Below are 13,835 nucleotides of genomic sequence, written 5' to 3'. Positions count from 1 at the left end.
GCTAGGATTACAGTTGTGAGCCACCACGCCTGGCCAAAATTACCATTTTTTAAGAATCTCAGGTATATTGACAAATTTCTTCTGAGAACTGGACTAATTTTTAATTCCATCAATAGTGTATGAGGAAAGCCAATCTTACTCTATCCTCATCATTACTAACTTCTAAAATTTATTATGATTATTGGCTAATTTAATAATAATGATAATAATCATAAGATTATTATTAAATTAGCCAATAATCATTATCATAATAAATTTTATTGGTTAATTTATTGATTATTATGGTATGCTCTTATTAACAATGTGTAAGAGTCCACTTCAACATTTAATATTGTTAGACTCAATATTTTCCAACCTAACAGTTGTAAAATACTACCTATAATCTGAGTTTGCATTTTCCTGATTACTAGTGAGATTATCTTTTTCTGTACTTTTGGGCTATATATCTTTAATAATACTCTGTGAAATTAATGTTCATGTCTTTTACTCATTTTTCTTTAGGCTTATTTTTCTGAATTTGTAGCGATACTTTATATATTCTGAAAAATAAATATTTTGATGACTTTTCTGTTTGTTTCTTTTTTTTTGAGAAGCAGTCTTGCTCTGTAGCCCAGGCTGGAGTGCAGTGGCGCGATCCCGGCTCACTGCAAGCTCCGCCTCCTGAGTTCACGCCATTCTGCCTCAGCCTCTCGAGTAGCTGGGACTACAGGCACCCGCCACCACGCCTGGCTAATTTTTTGTATTTTTAGTAGACATGGGGTTTCACCGCGTTAGCCAGAATGGTCTCGATTTCCTGGCCTTGTGATCCGCCCACCTCGGCTTCCCAAAGTGCTGGGATTACAGGCATGAGCCACCGCGCCCGGCCTTTTCTGTTAGTTTCTATGTTTCCAGTTCTCTTTTAACTCTGATGGGTCATTATGTCTAGCTGTGTGCCAATATCACACCATCTTTAGCTTTATAATAAGTATTGATATTTTGTAGGACAGGCTTACCACCTGTACCCTCCACAAGCCGCCTTACTCTTCTTTAGAGGAGTCTTGGTTCTTCTTGGCCGTTTGCTCTTCCATGTAAATTTTGGGCCAATTTTTCAAGCTCCACCAAAGAACATATTGAGATTTTGATTGAAATTATAGTTGTACTGAACCAATAGATCCTTTAGGGAGAATTGAAATAAGAGGCTAACTGATACCTATAGATTGCATTATTTTGTCCTCTTGGTTAAGAATTTCCTCTACAATGGATGTCTTTTGGTGGACATTCACATGGGTTGCAAATATTTTAAATTTTATGTCCAATCTTAGAGATCCATTCATATCCTCAAATGTTCTTGTCACCAATCTTTCAATCATGTTTCTTCCAAGTCCCAGCCATCTAGGTAAACCATTAGCAACTGCTTATAAATGAATCTAAATCTGTATTTCTGGCCATCTCTCATTCCAGACATGGTAAACAACCAAATGTACTGCTGAAAATTCTGCCCAGATGAGAGACCAAAATGAACAGGCCGGACTTGGTGGCTCATGCCTATAATCCCAACACTGGGGAGCTATGGTGGGAGGACTGCTTGAAGGCAGTCCAGCGTGGGCAACAAAAGGAGACCTCGTCTCTACAAAAAAATTAAAATTAGCCAGGTGTGGTGGCATGAGTGTGGTCCTAGCTACTCAGAAGGCTAAGGTGAGAAGATCACTTGACCTCAGGAGTTTGAGGCCACAGGTGCCATGATTGCATGCCATTGCACTCCAGCCTGGGTGACAGACCCAGACCCTGTTTCAAAAAAAAAAAAACCTCAAAAAAATTATAAGAAAATAGTAATGAATACAGAATATCTCAAGGAAGGAGGCATTTCTTAGCAGAAAAGCAATGAAAGAAATTATACAGAGAAAGATTGTCTATGCAAAAACAGAAATTTTTGAGATAGCAAAAGTATCAAGATTGGTAACAACTGTAAATTACTGTCACTGATTTACACAATCCTCATAAAAAGATACTGAAAAACATTAAGACCTAGTAAACATTGTATAAAATGATGTAAACATTTCTAAAAAGGAAAAGGAAACAATATAGATAACAACGGATATATTAAATTATGTTCAATTTCAGTAGTACTTTTAAAAATACAGATTTAAGTGGCAGTCCATTGAATTAGCCAATGATCATAGTCATAATAAATTCTAGAAGTTAGTAATGACGAGGATACAGTAAGATTGGCTTTCCTCATACACTATTGATGGAATTAAAAATTAGTCCAGTTCTCAAAAGAAATTTGGCAATATATCTGTGATCCTTAAAAAAATGGTTTGTTCAGTAATTTGAGTTCTAAGGGTACATTTTAAGGAAATAATAAGAAAACCAGAAAAAAAGCTTTATGCATTAGGATGCTCATTATTATATTATTTACAACGGAGACATAACAGCATAAATGTACTTTTAAAACCTTCCAGGAAATGTCTTTTATGTGTACTGAATTTCCACTGGAACTTGGTATTTATTTTCTAATTAAAAATAGGAAGGTCATATTCTATTACAGAGCTTAAACTGACTTCTGTAGATTTAATATAAACTTAACCACCATTTATAACATAACGTTCATGGGGAAAAGGTTTCTGAGACCTGAACACATAGATTTTTAAGTGAATCCTTAAGTTTACTGCTAACTCAGATAGCATAAATACTCTTTTTGTGGGCATTTTAATAGAAGAATAGAAGAAGAAATGAATCCAGGTCAGGGAGGGAGGAAAAGGAGTTAATTAAAAGGTTGACAAGGGAAGAAAAGACTAGTTTGCTTCTTTGAAAATAAAATTTTAGAAATTTTTAGTCTGGAAAAAAAAACAAAGAAAAACATTTTTAGTCTGACTTTTTTCATATGCCCTATATTTGAGTAATTTTATATACTTTATAAATGATTGCATTAATTTTTATAATAATCTTGTGGAAAAGTTTGGTATTTCTAGTTTATAGATGAAGAAATGGTAGCTTTAAAAGTTTAAAAAATTTACCTGAGCATTCATAGTTTGTAAGGCACAGATCTCAAAATCAGTAATGTATGTAATGGTTCATAGCACCAGCTGTGGAGCTAGACTGCCTGGGTGCAAATGCTGTCTCTACCAGTTATATTCATGCCTCAGTCTCCTTATAACTAAGTGGAGAAAATAATGGTGTCTATTTGATAGGATTGTTGTAACAATTATGTGAGTTAAACTAATTAAAGAACTTAGAACATTCTTGACACTTAGTAAGCACTTAATAAATGTTGGATATTTTATTATAATTTTAATTTCCACATTACACAGGTATCTCATAATTGGAATTCATAGTTATATAATGCTTAATCTTTTTTTTTTTTTTTTTTTTGAGAAGTTCTTGCTCTGTCACCCAGGCTGGAGTGCAGTGGCGTGAACACAGCTCACTGCAGACTCAACCTTCTTGGCTCAAGCAAGCCTCCCATCTCAGCCTCCTCAGTAGCTGGGACTGTGGAGATACACGCCACCACACCCAACTATTTTTCAGTTTTTTTTGTAGAGCTGAGCTGACATCTTGTTATGTTGTCCAGGCTGGTCTCAAATTCCTGGGCTCAAGTAATCCTCCCACCTTGGCCTTCCCAAGTGCCAGGATTGCAGGTGGGCCGCCATGCCCAGCCCCAAATAGCTGTTATTTTATTTTTTTATTTTTTGAGACGGAGTCTCACTCTCACCCAGGCTGGAGTGCAGTGGCACAATCTCGGCTCACTGCAACCTCCACCTCCCAGTTTCAAGCAATTCTCTTGCCTCAGCCTCCCCAGTAGCTGAGATTACAGGCGCAAGCCACCACACCTGGATAATTTTTGTATTTTTAGTAGAGATGGGGTTTTGCCATGTTGGGCAGGCTGGTCTCAAACTCCTGACCTCAGGTGATCCACCCACCTCGGCCTCCCAAAGTACTGGGATTACAGGGTTGAGCCACCACGCTCAACCTCCAAATAGCTTTTAAATGACGGAATAAGGTAAATAATCTGTTTTCTGACCCCAAGTCCTTTTATGACTCCATTCCAATAAAATAGAAAATAAGACAATTTAAAATTTGTTATACTAATTGTGAAGTCAAGTTTTGGCAAAATACTCTTGGTCTAGTAATGAAAAGTTATTTTTTGATGAGAAAAAAATGGTTATTTCCTTGTCTGTTAATACAGTAGCCATGTCCTAGACTAGATATGCTTTAAGGTCTTATGTGAAAGAATTAGAAATGATTATTATCAGGCTGGGTGTGGTGGCTCATGCCTGTAATCCCAGCACTTCAGGAAGCTGAGGTGGGTGGATTACCTGAGGTCAGAAATTAGAGACCAGCCTGACTAACATGGCAAAACCCTGTCTCTACTAAAAATACAAAAATTAGCCGGGCATGGTGGCGCATGCCTGTAATCCCAGCCACCTGGGAGGCTGAGGCAGGAGAATCGCTTGAATCCAGGAGGCGTAGGTTGTGGTGAGCTGAGATCATGCCATTGCACTCCAGCCTAGGCAACAAGAGCAAAACTGCATCTCAAAACAAAAAAAAAATTAAAAAAAATAGAAATGATTATTATCAATGTTTATATCTTTTCTTTATTTAAAAATTTACAGCTTCATCCTCATCTGCGGTTTCTGCACACTCCCCATCAGTTATTGTAGCTGTTGTAGAAGGGAGAGGACTTGCCAGAGGTGAAATAGGAATGGCAAGTATTGATTTAAAAAACCCCCAAATTATACTATCCCAGTTTGCAGACAACACAACATATGCAAAGGTAAGTATTAATAATTCTAGAAAATGGTTTCTCTGTTAGGCAGTATCTAGAGTTTAAAGTCAGTGCCTTCCCAATTTGTTTACTTTTTGGTAGAATAAAGGTTATTCATTATTATGTCAATGTAAATACTCTGAATTAAAATAAAATTGTCTTATATCTGATTTTTATTTTTTAAATATATTTTGTCCAAAAAGAATGTGTTAGCTCGATGTTTTGCTCGTTAGTTGATGCAGTCTCTTCCTAGTCTCAATGGTCTTTACATTTCGGTATGATTTTGCAGTGGCTGGTACCGGTTGTGCCTTTCCATGTTTAGCGCTTCCTTCAAGCGCTCTTTTAGGGCAGGCCTGGTGGTGACAAAATCTCTCAGCATTTGCTTGTCTCTAAAGCATTTTATTTCTCCTTCACTTATGAAGCTTAGTTTGGCAGGATATGAAATTCTGGGTTGAAAATTCTTTTCTTTAAGAATGTTGAATATTGGCCCCCACTCTCTTCTGGCTTGTAGGGTTTCTGCCGAGAGATCCGCTGTTAGTCTGATGGGCTTCCCTTTGATGGTAACCCGTCCTTTCTCTCTGGCTGCCCTTAACATTTTTTCCTTCATTTCAACTTTGGTGAATCTGACAATTATGTGTCTTGGAGTTGCTCTTCTCGAAGAGTATCTTTGTGGTGTTCTCTGTATTTCCTGAATCTGAATGTTGGCCTGCCTTGCTAGATTGGGGAAGTTCTCCTGGATAATATCCTGCAGAGTGTTTTCCAACTTGTTTCCATTCTCCCCGTCACTTTCAGGTACACCAATCAGACGTAGATTTGGTCTTTTCACATAGTCCCACATTTCTTGGAGGCTTTGCTCGTTTCTTTTTATTCTTTTTTCTCTAAACTTCCCTTCTCGCTTCATTTCATTCATTTCATCTTCCAGGGCTGATACTCTTTCTTCCATTTGATCGCATCGGCTCCTGAGGCTTCTGCATTCTTCACGTAGTTCTCGAGCCTTGGTTTTCAGCTCCATCAGCTCCTTTAAGCACTTCTCTGTATTGGTTATTCTAGTTATACATTCTTCTAAATTTTTTTCAAAGTTTTCAACTTCTTTGCCTTTGGATTGAATATCCTCCCGTAGCTCGGAGTAATTTGATCGTCTGAAGCCTTCTTCTCTCAGCTCGTCAAAGTCATTCTCCGTCCAGCTTTGTTCCATTGCTGGTGAGGAACTGCGTTCCTTTGGAGGAGGAGAGGTACTCTGGTTTTTAGAGTTTCCAGTTTTTCTGCTCTGTTTTTTCCCCCATCTTTATGGTTTTATCTACTTTTGGTCTTTGATGATGGTGATGTACAGATGGGTTTTTGGTGTGGATGTCCTTTCTGTTAGTTTTCCTTCTAACAGACAGAACCCTCAGCTGCAGGTCTGTTGGAGTACCTGGCCGGCCGTGTGAGGTGTCAGTCTGCCCCTGCTGGGGGGTGCCTCCCAGTTAGGCTGCTCGGGGGTCAGGGGTCAGGGACCCACTTGAGGAGGCAGTCAGCCCGTTCTCAGATCTCCAGCTGCGTGCTGGGAGAACCACTGCTCTCCTCACAGCTGTCAGACAGGGACATTTAAGTCTGCAGAGGTTACTGCTGTCTTTTTGTTTGTCTGTGCCCTGCCCCCAGAGGTGGAGCCTACAGAGGCAGGCAGGCCTCCTTGAGCTGTGGTGGGCTCCACCCAGTTCAAGCTTCCAGGCTGCTTTGTTTACCTAAGCGAGCCTGGGCAATGGCGGGCGCCCCTCCCCCAGCCTCGCTGCCGACTTGCTGCTTGATCTCAGACTGCTGTGCTAGCAATCAGCGAGACTCCGTGGGCGTAGGACCCTCTGAGCCAGGTGCGGGCTATACTCTCCTGGGGCACCGTTTCCTAAGCCCGTCGGAAAAGCACAGTATTCGGGTGGGAGTGGCCCGATTTTCCAGGTGCCGTCTGTCACCTCTGGAAGGGGAACTCCCTGACCCCTTGCGCTTCCCGAGTGAGGCAATGCCTCGCCCCTGCTTCGGCTGGCGCACGGTGCGGTCACCCACTGACCTGCGCCCACTGTCTGGCACTCCCTAGTGAGATGAACACGGTACCTCAGATGGAAATGCAGAAATCAGCCGTCTTCTGCGTCGCTCGCGCTGGGAGCTGTATGAAAAAATGCTCACCATCACTGGCCATCAGAGAAATGCAAATCAAAACCACAATGAGATACCATCTCACACCAGTTAGAATGGCGATCATTAAAAAGTCAGGAAACAACAGGTGCTGGAGAGGATGTGGAGAAATAGGAACACTTTTACACTGTTGGTGGGACTGTAAACTAGTTCAACCCTTGTGGAAGTCAGTGTGGCGATTCCTCAGGGATCTAGAACTAGAAATTCCATTCGACCCAGCCATCCCATTACTGGGTATATACCCAAAGGACTATAAATCATGCTGCTATAAAGACACATGCACACGTATGTTTATTGCCGCATTATTCACAATAGCAAAGACTTGGAACCAACCCAAATGTCCAACAATGATAGACTGGATTAAGAAAATGTGGCACATATACACCATGGAATACTATGCAGCCATAAGAAAGGATGAGTTCATGTCCTTTGTAGGGACATGGATGAAATTGGAAATCATCATTCTCAGTAAACTATCGCAAGAACAAAAAACCAAACACCGCATATTCTCACTCATAGGTGGGAATTGAACAATGAGAACACATGGACACAGGAAGGGGAACATCACACTTCAGGGACTGTTGTGGGTTGGGGGGAGTGGGGAGGGATAACATTGGGAGATATACCTAATGCTAGATGACGAGTTGGTGGGTGCAGTGCACCAGCATGGCACATGTATACATATGTAACTTACTGCACATTGGGCACATGTACCATAAAACCTAAAGTATAATAATAATAATAATAATAATTACAATAAAAGAAAAAAAAAAAAAAGAATGTGTTTTACTGTTACTTGTATAAGCTATTGTTAGTATTAGTTTCTAAAATTTGATCATGTTGGCCAAGCTGGTTGTGAACTCCTGACCTCAAGTGATCCACTTGCCTTGGCCTCCCAAAGTGCTGAGATTACAGGCGTGAGCCACCTCGCCTGGCCCATAGTTACCCTTATTGGATGTATTTATATTTTTCACAGAGATGGATAAAATACTAAGTATAAGAATTTATTTAAAAACAATTTTATTTTGGGAATATATATTTGATAAGTTCAAATTAATTTTTGAACTTAAGGCTGTTAGAAACAATTGTGAGTAAAATATAGCCTATTTTATGACAGTATTTTATATTAGTAGTTATATAGGAGATATATGTTTAATATACTACCATTAGAAATATATATACATATATATTTTGTTGTTGGTGGTGGTAGTGTTTGTTTGTCTGTTTGTTTGTTTTTGAGACAGATTTTCCCTCTGCCGCCTAGACTGGAGTGCAAAGGCTCCTGGTGTGATCTCAGCTCACTGCAACCTTTGCCTCCTGGGCTCAAACAATTCTCATGCCTCAGCCTCCTGAGTAGCTGGGATTACAGGCATGCACCACCATGCTTGGGTAATTTTTGTATTTTTTTTTTTTTTTTTAGTAGAGACAGGGTTTCACCATGTTGGCCAGGTAGGTCTCGAACTCCCGGCCTCAAGTGATCTGCCCGCCTCAGCCTCCCAAAGTGCTGGGATTACAGGTGTGAACCCATCCGGATAGAAATATATTTAATTGAAATATATCATTAGGACAGTTATAATTTTGTGTATCTATGAATTAATTTTAAATACTTATCTCAGAAAAATATGAAACTTTTTTATTTCCTAAGCTTTATTTAAGAAATTGTTTATTCAAATGATTTCAGGTGATCACTAAACTTAAAATTTTATCACCTTTGGAAATAATAATGTCAAATACTGCATGTGCTGTGGGGAATTCCACCAAGTTGTTCACTTTGATCACAGAAAATTTCAAGGTAAGTGATGTTTACTGTTTGTAACATTCAAGATCTAATCATTTATTTATTTATTATTATTTATTTATTTTTTTGAGACAGAGTTTCACTCTGTCACCCAGGCTGGAGTGAAAGGGTGTGATCTCGGCTTACTGCAACCTCCAGCTCCCAAGTTTGAGTGATTCTCCTGCCTCAGCCTCCCAAGTAGCTGAGACTACAGGCGTGTGTTACCACATCCAGCTAATTTTTGTATTTTTAGTAGAGATGGGGTTTCACCATGTTGGCCAGGCTAGTTTCAAACTCCTGATCTCAAGTGATCTGCCCGCCTTGGCCTCCCAAAGTGCTGGGATTACAGGCATGAGTGAGTCACTGTGCCCGGCCCTAATCACTTTATTTAAAATTTACTTAATAATGTCATTATAAAGAACAATAATTTTAGTAACTTTATATTTAGTGTCCTAAAGTAGTCACTAAATACAAATCCTAATCTAAGGGACTGTTAATACAGATAATAAAAATGATAGGGAATTTACTTATTTGATTTGGCACGCTGATCTACTTTAAACAAAAGAAAAAATGTTTTAGGTAATAAAGAAGTTTCTCAGAGTATACAAGGGGCAGACCCATAGAGAAAGCATAGGTTTCCCTTACATGTATTTTCCTGGAAACTACTTATTGTGCTGTCAGACTGGTTGAAATTGAAGTTCTTAGGGGATAGCACCTATCAGCAAGTATCTTTTTCTATAGGGAATTTAATTTGTATTACAGAATTGTTTCAGCTTCCCCTGATAACATGTACTGCCTTACAGTTAGCCTGCTACTCTAGTGTCCATCTGTAGGACTGTGGTGGGTAAGCACTGTGGAACCTTATCCAACAAGAATGGGGGCTGTGGCTCCAAACCAAGTAGACAGCATTGCAGTTGGAATAATTCCTTAGGAGTGCAAATTATTCTCAGAATATACTATATTTTGTTATGTTTATAGACTTATCTTTTACTTTAACACATTTGGAACCAAGCTGAGGTTTGGAGTCCAGTGAGTTCCTTTCCTTTTCCTAATATATTCAGTATCTGCAGTCATATATAGGATTTGTCATGGTGCTCTTAGAGATCCTGTATAGACGAGCTGCCTTTAACGCATTGCCAGAGATAGTCCCTATTCTAAATCTATTGTCTCTATTAGACGAATCACTTTATCTGTTCTTTTCATTTATAACTTTATACTTCTTTTCATTATGCCTATTTATCCATACCTTTCCAACTTTCATGTTTTGTTGTTGTTGTTGTGATTAGGCCTTATAATTCTTTTGGTTATAAGTAGGAGAAATCTAATGTAAACTACCTTATGCAAAAAAGGAAATGTATTGGCTTATGTAACTGGGAAGTCAATGGTTGAATAGATCCTGTTCCTACTGTCAAAGGTAAACAAAGCCAAACACTAGCTAAATATTTTAATCAGTAATATGCTGTTGCAACAGAGAAAAGAGTCCAGTGTGGACCGAATTGAACTTCAGTTTATACTGGGCATTTTAATGGGAGAATAAGGGAATAAGGAGGAGTAAGCACAAGCTCAGTAGAGTCAGGGAAGTGAAAAATTATTGTAACAAAAAGTAAGACCAGGTGCGGTGGCTCATGCCTGTAATCCCAGCACTTTTGGAGGCCGAGGAGGGTGGATCACAAGGTCAGGAGATCGAGACCATCCTGGTGAAACCCTGTCTCTACTAAAAATACAAAAAAATTAGCTAGGCCTGGTGGCACACACCTGTAGTCCCAGCTACTCGGGAAGCTGAGGCAGGAGAATCGCTTGAACCCGGGAGGTGGAGGTTGCAGCGAGCCGAGATTGTGCCACTGAACTCCAGCCTGGGCGACAGAGCAAGACTCCATCTCAAAAGAACAACAACAACAAAAAATCTGGGTTTGCTAACTGGCACTTACTGAAGTTAGGCTCCTACTATCCCACAGAGGATAGGAGACAGGGACCCTATTTGTAGATGTTAAGTGGAATAAACAGTAAATTTTTTTTGGCAGCCTGAGTTTTCTTAGGCTGGCACTTTATGAGAGGCTAAGGTCATCCTAGGGATGTGGCTTTGAGCAGTTAGAAACAATGTTAGTGTTTCGTTCAAGTCTTTATAGGCCAGATGGAGGCTTAGTTGAGAAGAAGGCTCATAGTAGCCCAGGTAGAGTTTGGTCAAAGAGAGAATCTTTATCACTACTCTCATTCCCCATATCATCCTTTTTCTACTGCAGATAGTTTACTTCTATGAGATTTAAGAAGATGATTGCTAATGGTTCAAGGCTGATGTCATCTCAGCTTAGCTAACCCAGAGGGAAAATAATGTCTTTATTCTAGCGTCCATGTATGAATTCCAGGGAAGGATGCTGACTGATCCCGCTTTGTTCAGTTTCTCACACGTTAGACTAATCACTATTTCTGGGGGTAGATACACTATGATTGACTAATCCTTTTGCTGTGGGACACAGAATACTATGATAGCTAGGCCTTCCAGAATCACATGGAATGGGGGATAAGTCCTCCAAAGGCAAAAACAACATAATTTCAGTACATTTGAATAGTAAGGCAGTATAGCATAGTGCTTAAGAATAGAGAATTCAAATTGTCCCAGTTTCAAATCTTGACTCTAAGTGACCTAGTGCAAGACACTTAACTTCTTGGAGCTTCAGTTTTTTCATCAGTAAATTAGGGACAATAGGAGATACCAACCTCCTAGAAAATTGATATTTTATATAGAGTAATCAGAGATAGCCTCTTTGATAAGGTTACATTTGGGCAAAGTTCTGAATGGAGTGAGGGAGCAAGCCATGGAGGTATTTGAGGTAAAAGTATTCTAAGCAGAGGGAAAATTTGATATTATTATTATCATTATTACTATTATGACTACACTTACCATAAGAAGACCTCCATTAGCCAGGTGTAGTGACATGTGCATGTAGTCCCAGGTACTTGGGAGGCCAGGGTGGGAGGATCACTTGAGCCCAGTAGTTCAAATCTAGCCTGGGCAACATAGTGAGACCCCTCTCTTAAGAAAAAAAAGAAGACCTGCATTAAGTCAAAAGCAATATGAAGTATAAGGAAAATGGACTTCAAAGAAATCTAAATTTGAGTCTCAGCTTTGGCAAAGATCAACTGTATAATATCAGAAAAGTTACTTGACTTTTGAGAATTTTATTTATATGAAAACTGGAGTTAATAAGATATGTCCCTACTTGGTCATGATATTTTTTCATTCTTAACAGCTGTTACATAGTCCATTGATATAATATTACCTTTTCTTAACCATTAGTTTTATTCAAAGGAGGTAAACCTTTTACTTAACAACTTGATGCTTTTTAAAAGTTCCATTATCAACCGGGTGCTGATGTCTCACACTGGTAATTCCAGCACTTTGGGAGGCCAATGTTGGGAGAATCACTTGAGCCCAGGAGTTTGACACCAGCCTGGGCAGCATAGTGAGAACTTGTCTCTACTTAAAAAAAAAAAAAAAATTAGCCAGATGTAATGGTGTGTGCCTGTAGTCCCAGCTACTCAGGAGGATGAAGCAAGCAGATTGCTTGTACCCTGGAGTTCAAATTTGTAATGAGCTATGATTATGCCGCTGTACTCCAGCCTGGGAAACAGAGTGAGACCCTATCTCAAAAAGATTATAATTTTCTCTTTGTTCTAAATAAATTCAATTCACTTTATGTAAATAGTATATCATAGATAGGTAGAATTGGTGTTTTTATCTTTTCACCTGGGGCCTTATAAGAATCTACCCTTTCTCAATTATGATAGACTATGGAAAGATGAATATAAAACTGTGAAAGGTTATTTCTATACAAAAGATTACTAAAAGGCATAGACTGTCATGTTTATTTTTTATTATTGTATCTAACATATTCCATTAAATCTCATAAGAGTAAGGTCTAATAAGAGATACAAACTGTACTATAATTCACTTAGCAAGGATAATCATTCTTTTTATATAAATAACTAAGAAAAGTTCTTATTTAAATGATGAAATTTTTATACAATATTTAAACCACTTACCTAGCATGTGTTTAAGAAAGCAGTTTTGGGCAAGCGCATGGCACTTCAAACTTTATTTTGAAATTAAAACTTCTTTTCAGAATGTTAATTTCACTACTATCCAAAGGAAATACTTCAATGAAACAAAAGGATTAGAGTACATTGAACAGTTATGCATAGCAGAATTCAGCACTGTCCTAATGGAGGTTCAGTCCAAGTAAGTTATGTATTTATTTATTTTTTTACTAGCCCACAGCTACCAATATCATATCAAGTAAGTTATAACTTAAGGAAAGTAAATAAATCTCCAGTGTGAGTTCCACAAGGGCAGGGACTTTTGTCTGTTTTGTTCTCTGCTGCATTCCTACCACCTGGAAAATTACCTGGTTCATAATACATAGTAATTATTGAAATAGTGAAATAGTTAACTAAAATTTATATACAAGGCATATATTGCTAACTTAATTTATATAGAATTTCTCCAAATTAGTCATAAGCTATTGACCTAATGGTTGCTACTCACTTTACTTTGGAGTGAAAAGCTCAAGTAGCTACAGTAAACTGGAAATGTGAGGGCATAGAAGTGAAACACAGGTAAAGCTGTGTTCCTGTTTCTTTCTGTCTTTACTCCTAAAAGATTCAGCATGAGACAGAGAATGATATTTTTGGAACACATATTTCCTAGAACATACGAAATAGATACTTTCTTTGAGCCAGGTTGGATTACCTGTTTACTCAGTTAATAACAATCATTATTCTCACTGAGATCATAACATACTTCTCTGTACATTGAGATCTGATTCTACTGTTAAAGTACCTGATTTTTCCAGGCTGGGCACAGTGACTCATGCCTGAAATCCCAGCACTTTGGGAGGCCAAGGAGTTTGAGACCAGCCTCAGCAACATGGCAAAACCCCATCTCTACCAAAAATACAAAAATTACCTGGGTATGGTGGTGCATGACTGTCATCCTAGCTACTTGGGAGGCTGAGGCAGGAGTATTGCTTGAGCCTGGGAGGTGGAGGTTGCAGTGAGCCGAGATCACACCACTGTACCCCAGCCTGGATGACAGAGCTAGACCCTGTCTCAAAATAAGTAAATTAATAAAGTATCAGACATTCCTAACATTAT

General features: G+C 38.9%; 1 protein-coding gene across 3 annotated transcripts in view; it reads left to right on the top strand.

Moving 5' to 3' along the window:
- Positions 1 to 13,835, top strand: part of MSH4 (mutS homolog 4) — a 120,903-nt gene that overhangs the window by 8,793 nt on the left and 98,275 nt on the right. For all 3 annotated transcript variants that reach the window (XM_054448694.1, XM_054448701.1, XM_054448712.1), the window contains exons 3-5: positions 4,593 to 4,753; positions 8,589 to 8,699; positions 12,806 to 12,921. In XM_054448694.1, the coding sequence (XP_054304669.1) occupies positions 4,593 to 4,753; positions 8,589 to 8,699; positions 12,806 to 12,921 (388 nt within the window). The remainder of the gene's footprint in view (positions 1 to 4,592; positions 4,754 to 8,588; positions 8,700 to 12,805; positions 12,922 to 13,835) is intronic.

The sequence above is a fragment of the Pongo pygmaeus genome, chromosome 1 (assembly GCF_028885625.2).
Source record: "Pongo pygmaeus isolate AG05252 chromosome 1, NHGRI_mPonPyg2-v2.0_pri, whole genome shotgun sequence".
Lineage (NCBI taxonomy): Eukaryota > Metazoa > Chordata > Mammalia > Primates > Hominidae > Pongo > Pongo pygmaeus.
Note: the sequence above shows the minus strand (reverse complement) of the source record. Positions and strands in the feature narration are given on the sequence as shown.